Source organism: Micropterus salmoides, unplaced genomic scaffold (genome assembly GCF_014851395.1).
Source record: "Micropterus salmoides isolate LMB-PRFRI ecotype aquatic unplaced genomic scaffold, ASM1485139v1 Ms_hic_scaffold_3, whole genome shotgun sequence".
Taxonomy (NCBI): domain Eukaryota; kingdom Metazoa; phylum Chordata; class Actinopteri; order Centrarchiformes; family Centrarchidae; genus Micropterus; species Micropterus salmoides.
Genome location: NW_024042261.1, coordinates 35259490 through 35275923, shown reverse-complemented (window position 1 = coordinate 35275923; position 16434 = coordinate 35259490). Strand labels below are relative to the sequence as shown.

General features: G+C 39.4%; 1 protein-coding gene across 2 annotated transcripts in view; it reads left to right on the top strand.

Annotated features, from left to right (window-relative positions):
• slc8a2b (solute carrier family 8 member 2b) overlaps positions 1–15958 on the top strand; it is a 170977-nt gene extending 155019 nt beyond the window's left edge. For both annotated transcript variants that reach the window (XM_038693590.1, XM_038693591.1), the window contains 4 exons: positions 3986–4110; positions 6701–6800; positions 9279–9554; positions 10794–15958. In XM_038693590.1, coding sequence (XP_038549518.1) covers positions 3986–4110; positions 6701–6800; positions 9279–9554; positions 10794–11170 — 878 coding nt within the window. In that variant the 3' untranslated portion in view covers positions 11171–15958. The remainder of the gene's footprint in view (positions 1–3985; positions 4111–6700; positions 6801–9278; positions 9555–10793) is intronic.
• The last annotated feature ends 476 nt before the right edge of the window (positions 15959–16434 follow it).

The window sequence follows — 16434 nt, the reverse complement described above, 5'->3', positions numbered from 1 at the left end:
GATGTCCATTTTAACTCCTAAAATCATAGCATTAGTTTACTTTCATTAGCTCTTCTATGCCGTATGAGTCAAATACTTCCCACAATCGAACCTCCAGGCTCATTGTTCAGCAAATGTTTATGTTCCCTGTATCCAACCATCTTTTTTATCACCTTAGTTAGAGAATAAATTCACTGTAATATAATCAAGAGCTGTGTGTGTTGCCTATTTATAGTTCCTGCCAAGAGAATTTACCCTTTAGATATGAGACTGACTGACTGACTGATTTAAGATAATTGAGCGATTATTAACTAACTGATCACTAGTAATAATTGTATAATTATTCAAAACTACCTAGAGGTCCGGAGACTCTAGGATTATAACAACTCCGGTGGTGCCCTTTACGAGGAAATTCTGATTTTATGAATAATAATTCATAATTGGGTATCAATTCTCATAAATTTATTAAAATGCATAACTAATAAATTTAGGTCCACTACAGCAGCAATAACACTGCAGCCACTAATTGAATAACATTGTTCAAAAGACAGCTGATGGGACTCCTCTGCAGGAGCTGATGTGTAGCACCGAGGGTCACCGGCTCAAAATTATTGATGATGACTGCAGGAAGTGCACTCAAAGACCAGTGGTGAAATTAAAGTAGTGTTCTTGTGAAAGATAAATTTAAAAAAAGTTGCATTCATTTGAAATGTCCTTTAAGTAGTCTTATCCAATGTACCCATGAATAGATTCATTATTGTCAAGATAGTTATTCTAAATCTCTTTAACTTATAATTATAAATCAGATATTTGTTTTCGTTTGCAATACATTTGATCAGATGCCACAATTTATTTCAGCTGCAATCGTTGTTTCTGCAGATTTTCTGCTCTGCTAGGACGTTGTTTGCTCTGCACCACACTGTAATGTCCTGGCTCACATTTCTGGCATCTCTTATAGCCTTGCTTGGGGGGTGCGATGGGTATTTGTCGGTTTACATTTGGATCACAGCTCAACTGGCCTCTGTGAATCTCAGCTCAGCACAATAGAGCAGTTTGGAAATAAATGCTTACAAATGGGTCGGCCCTCCACACTCTGGGCTTGTTTTTTGTGCCGTCACTGTGTGCTGATGCAGATAGATCACCGTGTTTGTGGGCCTTCTTAGAAAACCAAATGGAGTCTACATTTGCTGTGCTTTATCTGATTTATCATTCTATACTTTGATATCATATTGCTTTTTATTACTATTTTGGAGCCTTCTGAGTGGGAGGCAAAAGTAAATTTATTTTTTTTATTTGTTTATATGGAAATTGTTGCTACATTTATTACAAAACAGAGAGGGAAGAAGAAATAATGTTGTCAGCAATGAGTCTAGGATGTCTGTATTGATTTTTGAAAAAAGGGCAGCCTTATGTTCTGTTGAAAATTAAAGTCGCACTGGAAAAGAATTTAATTCAAATTGAAGAGCTCCTCCATCTTTCTAACTGACAACCCATTGATTTGAGTTCAAATGAACTATTGAGCAGGAAGTCCTCTGAGCTCGTCACAAATCAAAATATACAAATGACAAACAAAATTTCCTCCAAAGTGCTGTATCCAAAGGAAATTAAAAATAATAAACCATGCTGCAAACATGCAGCAAGAACAGGTTTTCATTCCCTTGTGCCAAGTAAAGAATATTTATATATTAATTTCCCCGGAGTTCACAGGTCACTGACCTTACATGTTTATTGTTTGATAAAGTCTTTGAAACGTTCCAAAATTCAAAATGCCTCTTGCTGCCTCTTGGATCCACCTGTACAAAGCAACTGAGCAGCTTTAACCTCAAATGACTGACTATAAGAGGCAATCAAGGCAGAATCCAGAGGATCCAGGAAGATCAAGTCCTGAGTGATGAAACATCATTGTCCTGAAGGTGACTTCTCATTCACCTCACTCGACTGTCAAAGCAGGAGAGGCAATCTCTTTTCTCTGGTGAAAGCTGAAAGATGTTGTTGCACAGAGGAAGCACCTAAAAGTGAAGCTGTGTGTGTGTGTGTGTGTGTGTGTGTGTGTGTGTGTGTGTGTGTGTGTGTGTGTGTGTGTGTGTGTGTGTGAATGACAGCTTGAAATAGTGTCAATGAACACTGCAGGGACAAATAGCTGCTTTACTCTCACAGTCTTTTCATAATTAAGCACGTCCGCTTTTGAAGACGGGGGAGGGTGGTAAGCTCTGTCAGTTCTTCACACACACACTTTATTTTCCTACTGTCATACTCCTTACCCCTTATTTCTGCATGTGGGTGCAGTTTGCCTTCATCCACCAGAAACTCTTCCCTACATGGACTTTGTCACTCTTTATACTACATCACTTAAAATCCTAAAGGCTTTGTCAAGTAAACCAGTTTTTCCAAACAATTTCTCGCTCTTTAAAATAACATATTTAGTCTTGGTTTTTGTCGTACAACTGCAGATGCACTTGGCAAGGCAAGAATATTTTGAAGTGTCTCCCAGGATATCCGCCAGTATCAGTCGCTACTGTTCTGAATCAAGTGCGCATGTGCAAGAGTTCAAATCTGGGGTTACCATCTAGACATGACGAACTATGACAGGAGCAAATGAGAAAGTCTGGTGACATAGTATAAACAGCGACTTTATAACAGTGGCTTTCCATGTTCATCTTCGCTCTGGACACAAGCTACTTCAGACTCTCCCCCTATCTTTAGGTTTTTGGTGCACAGCGGTACCAACATTATGAACAAAGCTTATGCATCAGGCTTTCGTCACGCTTCCTGACACAACATAATCCTCCTGTTGTGTCCCAGTCAACATGGACCTATTTACAAGTTATTTCTTATTTAATTGTCATAAGGTTCCATGACTTTGTCCACACAGGAAATCTGAACAAACAAAATACATTTTCATAAGTGTCATTACATTTTATGTGTTTTATTTAACTTTTGTACACCAAAAATGACCAATCATTAGAAATGAGTGGGTGAGACTACAATAAAGCCCCTTTTACACTGGACAAAAGACCCACCTAACACCTGCTAATATCTGGCTCTTGTCTTGAGTGTGAAAGAGTACAATCAGCATTCATTATTTTTATATAGTCTAGGGGCCCCCATCCCAGCCTGAGGTGTCTGAAAAGTGAAGCCGATGTTGTAGTGCCCTAAACCTGCGTTCTTTCTAATCACCAGCAGGGGTCGACTGCACTGGTTGCAAAAAGAAGTTTAATTGTATTTAAGCTTATGACAAAATGACCCTACTTCTCACTTGATGTAGTACCTCAATAAACACTTTCCTAACAAGTTGATGGTCGCAATCGCTAGTTTTTAAGTCACCTTCAATACAGCTAAATCCACCCTCTCACCCAAATATGGTCACTTCTGGTTCAAAAAATCCAAAATGGCAATGGCCAAAATGCCAAACACAAAACGGGGGTCCACAAACCAACAGTTAATGTCACTGTGGCTGTGTCCACCTCTTTTATACAGTCCATGGGCTTCACACAGCGACCACTACTACAGTAACACTTTCACTGGCCTCCGTGCTGCTTTCTGCTGTTTGCTAACCCTGTTTAACGGCACATTAGAAAAAAGAGAAACTTTACTGGTAGGAGTCATTCGCTTATTTTTAGCGGGTTAACCCGGTTTTAAAATTTATATGAGATCATTTTGGTGTAAGAAGGGTATTACTGTTGTAAACTTAAGCTCAACCTTTCCCCAATTGAAACTTACGCACAGATTACGCACTTTTAAGTCCCTCTCCCATGTTGCGTGAGAACACACGCACATACATACATTCGTGCACACATCAACTCATGTGTTGATACACAAGTGATGTAGTGCAGCTCTAAATAAAACGCTGACTCCAAATACATTATTGATATAGGTAGAGCTTGGAAATATCTGTGATATGCATTTCACTTTCAATCCACCATCACTGTTGTTGTCCTTTTTTCCTTCACATCATCTTTCCCTGCTCTTGTTTCCACCCCCACTCCTCCCTCCTTTCTTCCCACAGATGGGGTGGAGGGGCAGATGAGTGCTGAGGAAGAGGAGGCCCGGAGGATATCTGAGATGGGAAAGCCCATCCTGGGAGAGCACAGTCGCCTGGAGGTGGTCATCGAGGAGTCGTATGAGTTCAAGGTGCACCGTTCATCTATTTATTTTCCTTGTAGTTTCCTCTGGAAGAACTGCGCCCTCTTTGTGTTTTGTGCTGTAAAAGGACATCTTCAGCTGCTCCTAGTGTGGAGTGCAAGTTGGCAGAGGCTGCCAAAACTGTGTTGATGACTTATTGATGGAATTCCATAGCAGCTTTAAAGTTTATAACTCAACCAGATAATTTTATTGTAATTATTTGAAGTTGTAGTCTAATAGCAGAGTAGCAGAGCTGCAGGCAAAAACAACTAAAATGTAAGCCTTTTTATGTTGAGTATGTAATTTCAAGCCTGTCCAAGCAAGATATAACAGAATCTCTTCTAAAGTCAAAACCAGAGCAGGAATGGGTCAAAGAAACAGACTGAAGAATTGAACTTTTTTTCATGTTATATAATCTACCTTTACACTCTTTCTCACACTAGTGAACCCAGGTCCTAACTCTCTCAGCAAGCACGTCTAATATAGGTTTGAATTATTGAAAATGCATGAGTTGACCTCAATACAGCAGCTAGTTCAAGGCATGCAGAATTTAAATTCTCTCCTTTCAGGCTTCCACTGCTTTCCCCTGTGGATGAACAGCATCATCGGAGGAAGCGAACTGCGAGCAATCCAAATATTTTAAATGTTCATTGGGCTCAGGTGTATTTTCAGCTTTATAAAAGCAACCACATAAGCCAACATCCACTTCCTGCCACCCCAAGCACTAAAATTAGTTTAGTTTATTGTCATAGCGGCAAGTCTCAGTTCACAAAAGCTCCAACACACAGAAGGATGTTATACTAAACCATCTGTTTTAAATGCTCTTAAGAAATTTCAAACGATGGATTCTAATTAAGGAAATGTTCCAGTTCTCTCATGTGTGGCTGACTAGATCAAATGTTGTTTTACTACAAGTACTGGGGGAAGAATCACATTGTTTTACGACAAGTCTGTGTGAAGTGCACAGAATGAAGGATTTAAATATCAACAAGCGCTGATCGTGAACTTCACTCGAAACATTTATCTTTTGTCACAATGAGCAGTGGAAGCTGGTCACAGGCTTTAGCTACCTTTTGGTTAAAGTTACAATGAAAATGGGTGAAATTTGCTAATTTGTGTGTGTGTGTGTCGGTGCATTTCTCAGGAAACCTAGGCCCCTTTGAAGCTCTCTTGGGGTCTTTTATACTTTCCCATTATCTCTAAGTAACATACAAATGATTGCACAAAATATTTGACAATGGAAAACAACTCGACTCAACAGAGGAAGCAAACATCCTCCTGACTTTAAGCCGATTAAAAACAAACAGAGGCATGGACTGAAATAATTACATGGGGGGAGAGTGTACAAAAGGAATGAGCACTAAACAAATGACTTTTTTTTTTTAAATCAAATAAATGAGAGCCCATCGTTCCATCAAACACAGTGCACTTATTAAATATTCTCATCCTCTATTTGATTAGGAAGTCAATTGACCCCCTGTGGACATATAATGGCAGTTGTCTCCTATGATTTGTGCCTAGTGAGAACTGACTGAGGATAATGCAGTTTGGTGTGATTGGCATTTAGATATAAGACAGAGGAGATCAATGTGAGTGGACTGAGAAGCTCTGTTTGCTTTGTGCGCAAATAAATGAATGCCTCTTGTTGTTAGTGTCAGTGTGTGTCTAAAGTAGATAGGTTGCTGCTCATTTTTGTATTTTGTAGTTAGACTTGCTGAGTTGTGTTTCTCTAAAAACCTTGCATGTAATCTCCAGTTTCCATAACCCACAAAGTAGTTTCCAGTGTATTAACAAATAGTTTGGCACATAACCCTCAGAACAGATAAAACAAATGAGATATAACTTGTAAATTAGTGAACTTTAGAGTTGGTGATATTTGTAACAGTGGAAAGACTAACCAAGACAGTTTTGATGAGTTTTTAATTAGTTTCTGTCTGAGTTTGAATAAAGTGTGTTTTACAATAAGTTAACAAGGCAGTTAGAGAGAAAGAGAGAAGCTTGAGTTCAGAAGGTGTACAGTTTTATAGTTCTGTTTCATAAGGAGGTCTTCTGAAGTAGCAATGGTGCTCCTCATGACAAGTAAACTATTAGTATATATCTTTAAATTATGATAATAATAATATAATAACCTTTATATATACGCCACAGTGTTACAACATGCTTTACAGGGTTGAACTAGAATAAAAACATTTCAGGAGATAATGAGGCAAATAATATCAGACAATTAATAGAAAAATAAAATGGAATAAAATAAATCAGCAATAATGTTAATAATCCACAGCAATAATAGCAGAGCAGATTAGACATCCTGGAAATAAAGCAGTGTTAAAAAGCGTATTGTTTTTAAAGACAAGTTTTTAGTGATATAAAAGATGTCACTGATTCTTCACTTAATATGTGTCCATCATCTGAGTGTCTTTAAACTTTAAACTTTAAACATAAATTTTAAAAAGACAGAAGTGACTGATTCCTCCGACAGCGTTTCAGATATGTTGTTTGTGATACACATCTAATAAGCTCACGCTCACTTGATTGTCACCTGCCCTTGCCTGTAATTGGTTGCTAATGAAAACTGTGTGATGTAATTCTAAATTGATAGAGCACCGTTGACAAGCTCATTAAGAAGACCAACTTGGCGCTGGTTATCGGCACACACTCCTGGAGGGAACAGTTTGTGGAGGCGGTCACTGTCAGCGCAGGTGAGCTCTGTGTGTGTGTGTGTGTGTGTGTGTGTGTGTGTGTGTGTGTGTGTGTGTGTGTGTGTGTGTGTGTGTGTGTGTGTGTGTGTGTGTGTGTGTGTGTGTGTGTGTGTGTGTGTGTGTGTGTGTGTGCGTGCGTGCGTGCGTGCGTGCGTGCGTGCGTGCGTGCGTGCGTGCGTGCGTGTGTGCGTGTGCGTGTGTGTGTGTGTTGTAAGTAGACACATTGCTGGAGTGAACTAAGTGTGATCAGGGGTGTAGGACTGGGGGGACAAAGAACTGCACTGGGTATGGCCCGTAGACTGAGTCTATGTGCAGGGTCCATTATTTTGTGCTACACCTCTGAGTGTGATTAATGTTTACCTGAAGTTTATTGTTCACTATATCCATCTGTAAAAGTTTCATCATGCTGTAAACCGTCCAAGCGCAAGTTCCCTAACGAGCTTTGAATAGTGACTTAAAATCATTTAGTTTTATTATGATGTTATGCATTGTTTTAAAAAAGCAGATGTAACTTGTTGTAATTTGTTTATTTCTTCCAAATGTTCTGTAATTACTGTTGCGTTGTTAATAGAGTTCCTGGCCTTGTTGTTTTGACTGATAATGCATAAAAGCAGCCTGTTAACATTTTGTAATCTTAGGACTAAACTTGCCAACTTACTATTTAAAACACATCTACCCCATCTGCACCCTTTGGAAAATAACCCACTCTGTCTGTCTGTGTATTTCATGTGCAGATGTTGTACGTCTCTGTTGACACTGTGTGATTTTGCACTGTCACAGAAGAAAGTTGACAATTGTCAATCAAAAAATCCATCAATTCAAGTTGTTTTGCTACATTTTCAAAACACGAGAGCAAGCAGATGACGTGTCGCTGCTTGTAGCTGGGTTTTTTGGTTCATACTATGTACAAACATTTTACCAGCACCATCTGATATGCCTCTAAACTGACATCATGCAGTCATACAGGCTGCAACCAAGAGTTTAGTAAACCTAAATCTTGTGACATAATTAACTTGCAAGATTGTTGTTATTGCATCATATACTGTAGGTTCCACTAATTTAGATGGAAGCTGATTAATATGACTTACTACTAGCAGCCCACCTGACGTCTAGACCAGTTTTGAACCAGGTGTCTGCAGCCTTTCTCCACGTAGATAGTCAGCTCTCCCAATTAAAATACTAAATGTTTGCCAGCATGATCATTTGAAACAGACGAAGAAAAAAGTCATCAGCATGAAGTTAATTGAGATAAATTTGAGTTTACAGTAACTCTGTGGGCTCCCTCTTTGCCTTTCTCAGTGGCTCCTTGGCAGTGTAAGAAACAAGCTACAAGCTACTATTATTAGTTAGCTCTTTGAGAAATTTACAGTTAATTACCTTAAGAGGAAACACATGAAGTCTCAATTTAAAGAAGTGAATGTACACAAGAGGGGGCATGTCACTTTTATAGGGGTTTTTTATAGTTCTCTTTTTACCGTCCAGCCACAAAAGTCCACTTTATAGAAGATCTGTAGTGATCAAAAATGTTAAAACACTCATCAGTAATCACCATGCACTTAAAATAATGAGCTTTTCTACTTAGTTGTTTATTATTTCTGATATACAGGACTCCCTTGTAAAAGAGACTGTGTCTCAATGGGACTTTCTTGTTAAAATAAAGGTTTAATAAATAAAACAAGCAGCAGAGAGCGCTCTCGTCTCTCAGGCAACATTAAGGCTGCACAACCTTTTTTTATTATTGGTAAAGGTTGTTGGGGCTGCAACAAAATATTGAGGTTGGACTGCCAACCTCAATGTTTTATTAACAGTTAATATTGTCATTAAAAGATGCTAGAATTTGTCAGTGAATGACAAAATAATAAAGCTCAGTGTTCTTTGTCGTAAACATCCATTGAAACATTTGAAAGTGTCAGGTATCTTTCAGAAGATACCTGAAACCAAACCTAAACACCTGTTAATAAAGCTTTAATTGAGTCAATAAAGTTTTATTTCTGTCAATAAAGCTCATTAACAGCAGCTGTTAAAGAATTAAACCTGCCTTTGAGTGACTGTAATGTATTGACCCAAACAACTTTGAGATCTCATTATTATGTCACAAAATTAGGAAATATTGACTCAAGTCCAAAGGTGCTCATTGGAGAATAATAATGTTCAAATACTTGAACACAAATAGGTGTTTCTGTTCAAGCACGAAATGTTGGTGGGACTTGATTTGTAATTCAAGGCTACCACCTAGTGGAAGTAACAGTTCACTACAGACGGTAATTATTCCACTTTGGTTTGGACATGAAGGTTTGCATTTAACCCCCTGAAAATGCTGTTTTTATTTTAATATCAATGTGTTTCTTCTTCTTCTTCAGTCATGCACCATCTGTGTCAGTGTGAAGTTTCTGTACATGTTTTAAATTTCTCAAGACTGTTCTGAATGATCTTCTCCCTGATTTTCATCTAATATTCCTCCTGTTTTTCCCCCCTTAGGTGACGGCGACGATGATGAGGAGGGTCGGGAGGAGCATCTTCCATCTTGTTACGACTACGTCATGCATTTCCTCACCGTCTTCTGGAAAGTTCTGTTTGCCTGTGTCCCGCCCACAGAGTACTGGAACGGCTGGGCCTGCTTCTTAGTCTCCATCAGCGTCATCGGCCTCCTCACGGCCGTCATTGGAGATTTGGCGTCACACTTCGGCTGCACTGTGGGGCTCCGGGACACTGTAACCGCTGTGGTGTTTGTTGCATTAGGAACTTCCATCCCAGGTGAGTGAATATCCTCTTTCGCTGTGTGAGAGCAGGAAAGTGTAGAAAGGTAACATAGGGCAGATATTTAATTGGTAATCCAGACCGTGTGACATTAGCAGACCTTCAATATCCTAATAATCATACATTTAAAAGACTAAATCAAACTGCAGATACATCATGAATTTCCAGTTTCAGCAGTAATTTGTGAAGAAGGTAAAAAGCATGCTAGACAGAGCACATCCCTGGGGATATCCTGGCATAATGGGAACTGTTTGTCAAGAAGTTCACATCAATTAATGAGATTTAAATTTACATTTACATGAGAAAGAAGTTTCTCTGTTAAATTAACACATTTAAGGCCGTGAGTGTGGTCTTCTCAAAGCCGTACGCAATCTACTTGGCCTTCCATGTCCCACAGTATCTCTTGTTTTACCAGTTTCTTAAAGCTTTTCATCGCAAAGAAAGTGAGAACAACAAAGTCTTTTGTCATTCAGGACATTATGGTTCTCATTTTTTTGCTGCAGGGATAACGATATATTTATATATAATAATACATGTTAATATTTCAGGAACTCTTTGTAGTTGAAGAGACTGATTAAAAGTGAGAGAGAAAAAATATAGTGCTGTTTGATAGGCTTTTACCTAACTTCTGTTTAAAATTCTTTGTAATTATTGCACATTGGTTTTACCACTCCACCTTTTATTTTTCAGTTTCCTACAGACTGAAGGTTTGTTATTTAGGTCTGTTCCTCATAATACAAAATGTCTGGAGTAACTTAACTGCAAGAATGTCAGTGTGAAGTTTCATCTACGTTTGATCACTTTCCTGCAATATTAAAAGCATTGCCAAGAAAAACAGCACCAAATGTCTTTTTGTGTGGATCTTTCCAAAGTTTTCTCATCTACGTAGTGAGATAAGACAACCTCTGGGCACAGACATGTAAAAGGACCCCACCCGTCCCTTATAAGACCACGCCCAGATTGAAAGAGACACAGACGTAGTTGTTTTTGCCTCTCTGTGATCATTTTGTGTCTCTTTGTAGTCATATGATTGACTTTCCTAAATTAAATGTTAACAGTTCAAACAGACACTCTGGCAGAGGGACCCTCTGGGCCCCTGGGGTTTGCGTGACATACATTTTGTCATCTGCCTATGTCTGGGAGGGTCGGCATGCAACTTAATATTTATCTGCATCCACCTCTTATATTGCAGCTAGCTGAGTGATTTACTCTCTCCACCTCTTTCCCTTATCCCAGACACCTTTGCTAGCAAAGTTGCTGCCATACAGGACCAGCACGCTGATGCGTCCGTTGGTAACGTCACCGGTAGCAATGCTGTCAACGTGTTCTTGGGGATCGGCGTGGCGTGGTCGGTGGCCGCCATCTACTGGAGAATCAAAGGGAAGGAGTTCAAGGTGGACCCCGGGTCGCTGGCCTTCTCTGTCACACTCTTCACCATCTTTGCTTTCATCTGCATGGGTGTGCTTCTGTTTAGACGCCGGCCCTCCATTGGCGGAGAGCTCGGTGGCCCGAGGATGGGCCGCATTCTAACCAGCCTGCTGTTCCTGGGTCTGTGGTTCCTCTACATCCTGTTCTCCAGCCTGGAGGCCTACTGCCACATCAACGGCTTTTAAAAAGGAGATGGAGAAAGTTCTGGAAGAATATTGCACAGCAACACACACGTATACTTTGACACTCAGTCCATACAGTCCACAGTTCAACATGAAGCAAGTCTAAGATTCATCTGTTTCCTAGGGCTCATTGCAGGAAGTACCTGGAAGTATCCTGACCTTTGATGCACGGATACTAAATACTTCAGATACATGTCCACACACACACACACACTATATTTACTCATGTGTAAACAGATCATAACAAACACACGCACGCACAGTTACAGGCATGATGAAGGGCGAGGAGAGGAAGTGTTTGTGAGGGGTGAGAAGTGTGAATACAGAAGGTTACAGAGTAAAGCAGAGAGAGATGGAGAGAGAAAGAAAGTGATTGTGATGTTGACATTTTAGAGGTGAAAAGAGAGTCAGGTCAGAGTCAGTCCATACGGTAACATGACAAGCCAGGTGGGTTTAGGTTGGATTGGATGAGCTGTCCTGTAGTATCAGACCACGGATAGAGAAGAGGATGAAACAGAAACCTGTACACACCGGACAAAATCTATTGTTGCAGGAACAACATCTTTGTTTGTCCCTCCCACCTCTCCTCTGTATCACATTAACTTTACTTGTACAGCTTCGCGTTTCTTCACTGAGGAGAAGGAGCCCTGTGTGGAAAAAAGGAGTGGAATGTTTACAATAACAACAAAATTTACAACAGTTTGTTTACTACAGGAGGTTCTTAAAAAGTGGTGATGCTTGTCTAATACACTGTATAGATAAAGGCAGTTCTCCACACACGCTGTAAATAGTAAAAACCAGTGTACATAGAGTGTATTGTTTTCAGTAGGCAGACAGTGATGCCTACCAATGACAAGTTAGAGAGGGTGGAAATGTTATCCCCCGAATGCATATCTACTAATCTGTATAGAAAGTCAGCACAGTACAGCAAAAAGAAAAGGAAAAACAACATGTTCTTCTGTGAGAAAAGCTTAATTTGTTTTTAAACTTCATGCTCAGATCACCGCAGATCCCAAACATTAGAAACGTGAAGACATTTTGATGAGTGTGGGACTGACGGTGGCTTTGGCAACATACTAATAGGGACTCAAGTCTTACCTAACAAAGCAAATTACTGATAAGCTGGTGAAAGAAAAGTGGATAAATGTTTTTAAAGAGCCATACCTCTCCGGCAGCCTGCGTTCTAGTCAGATGTCATACATAAGGATTATTGTTTGCATGTGTAGCCGGATACGGAGCATCTTCACATAAGTCACATGTATACTATTTACAAGGGAAATCCGCCTGTAAATGACATCTGCTCAGTGAACAGAAGCTACCAGCTGGTCTTTGATGTTAGATCTTCCCGTATAAAGATGTGTGTGTCGGCAGACAGGAAGAGTGGAACTAAAAGGACATTTATCTCCCAGAAAGACTTAATTTGTGTTCATACACTCCCACTGTGAGGAGTGTAACTAAAAGACACGTGGAAACTTTGTTCAAGGCTTGTTGCTCCATCCAGGTGGACTGAGATCTGAGTGCAGACAATGAACTACAGCCATTACCGTGTCATTGTGGGTAGTGACAAACTAATCCATCACTGTGGCATGTATCCTGACAGACATAGTCATAATAGTTCTTTACCGTTAGCGACAGCAGCATGGTCAGATAAAAATGCATGGATGGTCAAACAAGACTTAACAGTGTTAGTTTCCAAGACTCTAAAGCCAGTAAATCATGATTAAGTTGTTACAAAACAGATTCCAATCACCAACATTCAGTCTGCTACAGCGTACTGATTAGGACACGAGATCCTAAACTACACTTGCATTAGGATGCAGGATGCTAGTCAACACCACACTGATGCTTCAAGCACCCATACAATGCCTCAAGGAAAACTCTCTCTCTAAAAATCTAGTATTCAAGCTTTCAGTTGTACAAACTGTCCAGGCTGCACTTTATTTACTTTATATACCTAAAACATACTGTGTTGTTCTTTTTTCTTTAGTTGACAAAGTTTTAGCGTGCAATACATGAAGTGAGAGTCACTGGAGGAAAACTATGAAATGTCTGAAGTTCTAATATAGCACTGGATCCAGGTGAAACGACCACATTAAGTTTCTTGTCGAGTGGAAAGGGATTGTTGTAATTTGTCCCACCCAGCTGTGCGTAAAGCACAATATAAGTACCAGTCATGCTAAAAATTGCTTCCCATTTTAATAGAAAGTCTGCACATTGTTTCAAAGAACTAACTAAGGTCTATCCTCTGTTCTCCAGTCTGTTTACATGCTTTGCAGACAGCTAACATGACCACATAAATGTGTACAATGCTGCAGTGTCTTTATAAGTTTAACTCAAGATTTTAGTTTCTACAGCCATAGTATCATAGCGTAAGCTGTTTTCAGTAGAAAACACATTAGAAAACACTGCCCCTCAAGGCATGTATGTGTTGCTCAGTATTGCATGGCAGAGTTGGAAAATATAGTAAAATGCTCACAAGCTACTGAACCTACTGGCTGCTAAATATAAATCTATCAGAGCAACAACTAGAGAGCTTTACACCGTTGACAAACACTGATCTAAATGCAGATATGCTCTGATTTGCTGTGACATTTACACACTGACATTTCAGGTTCATTACTTTAAACAATGAGTAGCAGGAAGCCGAAGAGTCAGTGCATGAAAAAATGTCATAACAAATGTAAAGCGAGCAGTATGCAGCATCTTAGTATGATCACATAGTAGTAGAAAGATTTGATTTATCATTAGGACACATCACATTCAACATTATAATTACTGTAATATTCACTGCCTAATATTAGTCACATTAAACAAGACATTGTATTTTGTGCTGCAGCGGCACATTTCACCTACACTGATAAGTGCTATACATGTGGAATTTGTTATAATACACGATAATATTGGAAAATTTTGATTAGTCCACCCTTAACTAACTATACTTTGTAAACTTTCTAAAACCAATTTTGTATCTTTTCCTTGCGCATATAGCCAAGGTAGATTTTTTTGTACTTCTAAACAATGTTTAGAATAGTATCAGTATATACCGTCGGTAGTGTAGATTACATTGTTAACTGAATTTAGTGGATTAGATTTTGATATATTTGAGCTCCCCTTTGCTCAAACTGCTCAAACGGTGTAGTGTAACCAAACATAATCCCATCTAATTTACCGAAGTACATTGTCTGCTGACTTGTTTGTGTCTACGTTACTTGTGTATGTATATTTCTTCTCATAAGATGATTTATTTAGATATTTATTTATTTATTTATAAGAAAATTATTTATCTATGGATAAGCTGTGCCACAGTCCCTCGAGGCAAACAGTTTGAAGTTAGTTCAAGGAGTGTAGTTTTAATGTGCAATACAGAAAACAATTAAAACACATCTTATTTTGTTAGTAGCTTTGACGAGAGGTCAGTTCACATCTTTTTCTGCTCCAGTGTTTGTTGTAATCCTCCAGTAAGATATATTTCTTCATTCAGTTATCTTAAAGGAGGAGGTTTTGAGTGTTAAGTAGCATGTTTACATGAAGAAACATCGAGGAACATTGCTAGTATAATTGTCAGTCTCGGGTTGTCAGAAGCTAATGAAGAACTTTTTGTAGATATTAATGGTGGCTGTGACGCAGGTCAGTGGTGTGTGAGGTTGGAACAGTAGCTTTACTGTAGTCTACTCACTAATCCACCAGGTGGGACCAAGATTACACATCACACACACACACACACACACACACAGAGGTCTGCTGAACTCCCGTGTACCGGGGGGTACAGAATGGATCAGCTCTGATGTATGTACCCAATGTTGTCCCAGCAGCCCGGTGTGGCTCAGCACCTGAAAAACAGAACTGCCTACAATGTCCGGACAATGTTCCATGTTTCCATGAACTTCTGTACTAACTGTCTGGCTTCGGCCTTTGCTGTTCTCTAGCTAGATGTGATGCCTCCGCAGGCAGCCTCTCCTCCTCACCCACCCCTCCCCAGTGTCCGTCTGTGTTTGCTTCCCCTCCGTGTTCCTCTGCAGATGCATGATGAAGAATTCCTGTGTACGTGTCTTAGCAGCATGGTCTACTGTGATGGACATCTATTGGCATATTTTACGGGGTTGATTACCCACAGTTAGAATCCCAAACACCAGAGGCTCTTTGTGAAATAAAATGAGCAAGTGGCACACACAGACACAACCACAACTCCATACAGATATACTGAAGAGATTCACACACACACAGCCACACACAGAGACAGCATTTATGGACTCAGTGTCTACTGCTTATTTGTTCTGCTGTGAAAAGAGAGCTTGCTCTGTTGTGTCAAGGCTATGTCCGAAACGAGCAACATCGCAGGTCATCTTTTTGTTTGTTGGTGTACAATATTTCCGTGTCTGTGTAAGTGTTCCCCCTCTTCTTCTTCTTCTTCATCTTCTTCTTACTCTTACCCCTCTTCTCCCATTTGCTATTCCCCCAGGCCTTGCTCTTCAATGTGTCTCTCTGTGAAGTTTTTTCCTGTGATGATGAAAATGTCTCTCTCTGCCTGAACCTTTGTAGGGAAATAATGACCGAGTTACTACAATATCTTGTGATAGACATAGACATTTATTCAATACTGTAATAAATTATTAACTGAAGATGATATTTAAGTTTTTTTTATGAAATGCGGGACAAAATTCTGAGAAAAAAAAATGGCTACTTGTTTTTGAGAACATGGCATGAGGTGTAATGTGTTACTGAAAGAAAATGAAGGTCTTTAATCAGGTGAAGTTGACCTTATTGGAATATAGTTTATTTATTTTCAAGGCGTAACGTGTCTGAGTCATTATTTTTGCTCTAAATGAGGACGAAGTACGAGACAACAAACCATGAGACATTTTGCAGGTTAACCATAAAGTTCAGTCTATAGTGTGCACTGTGCAAAAAAAATAAACATTTCTAAAATAAAATAAATAGAGTATTAGACTTGGAATGAGCAGGACTTGGAGAGGAATCCAATCCTACTTCTGACTGGGCTCTTTGACAAGTAATGTTAATAACAGTCACTTAATACGGAAGCTCTGACTTTAGGGCCCCCTGACCTGTGTCTGGTGGGCCCATTTATCAAACACACAACTACATACACACATCCTGATCAGAAGTGAATTAGCCTATTATGACTTCATTTTAATTCATGCTGATCAAAAGTAATTTTGCAGAATATTTATTATTGTTCTGTGATGCTAATAAGACATGAATCAGTTAGTCAATAGACAAAACAATAACTGGCAATATAAGTCATTTAT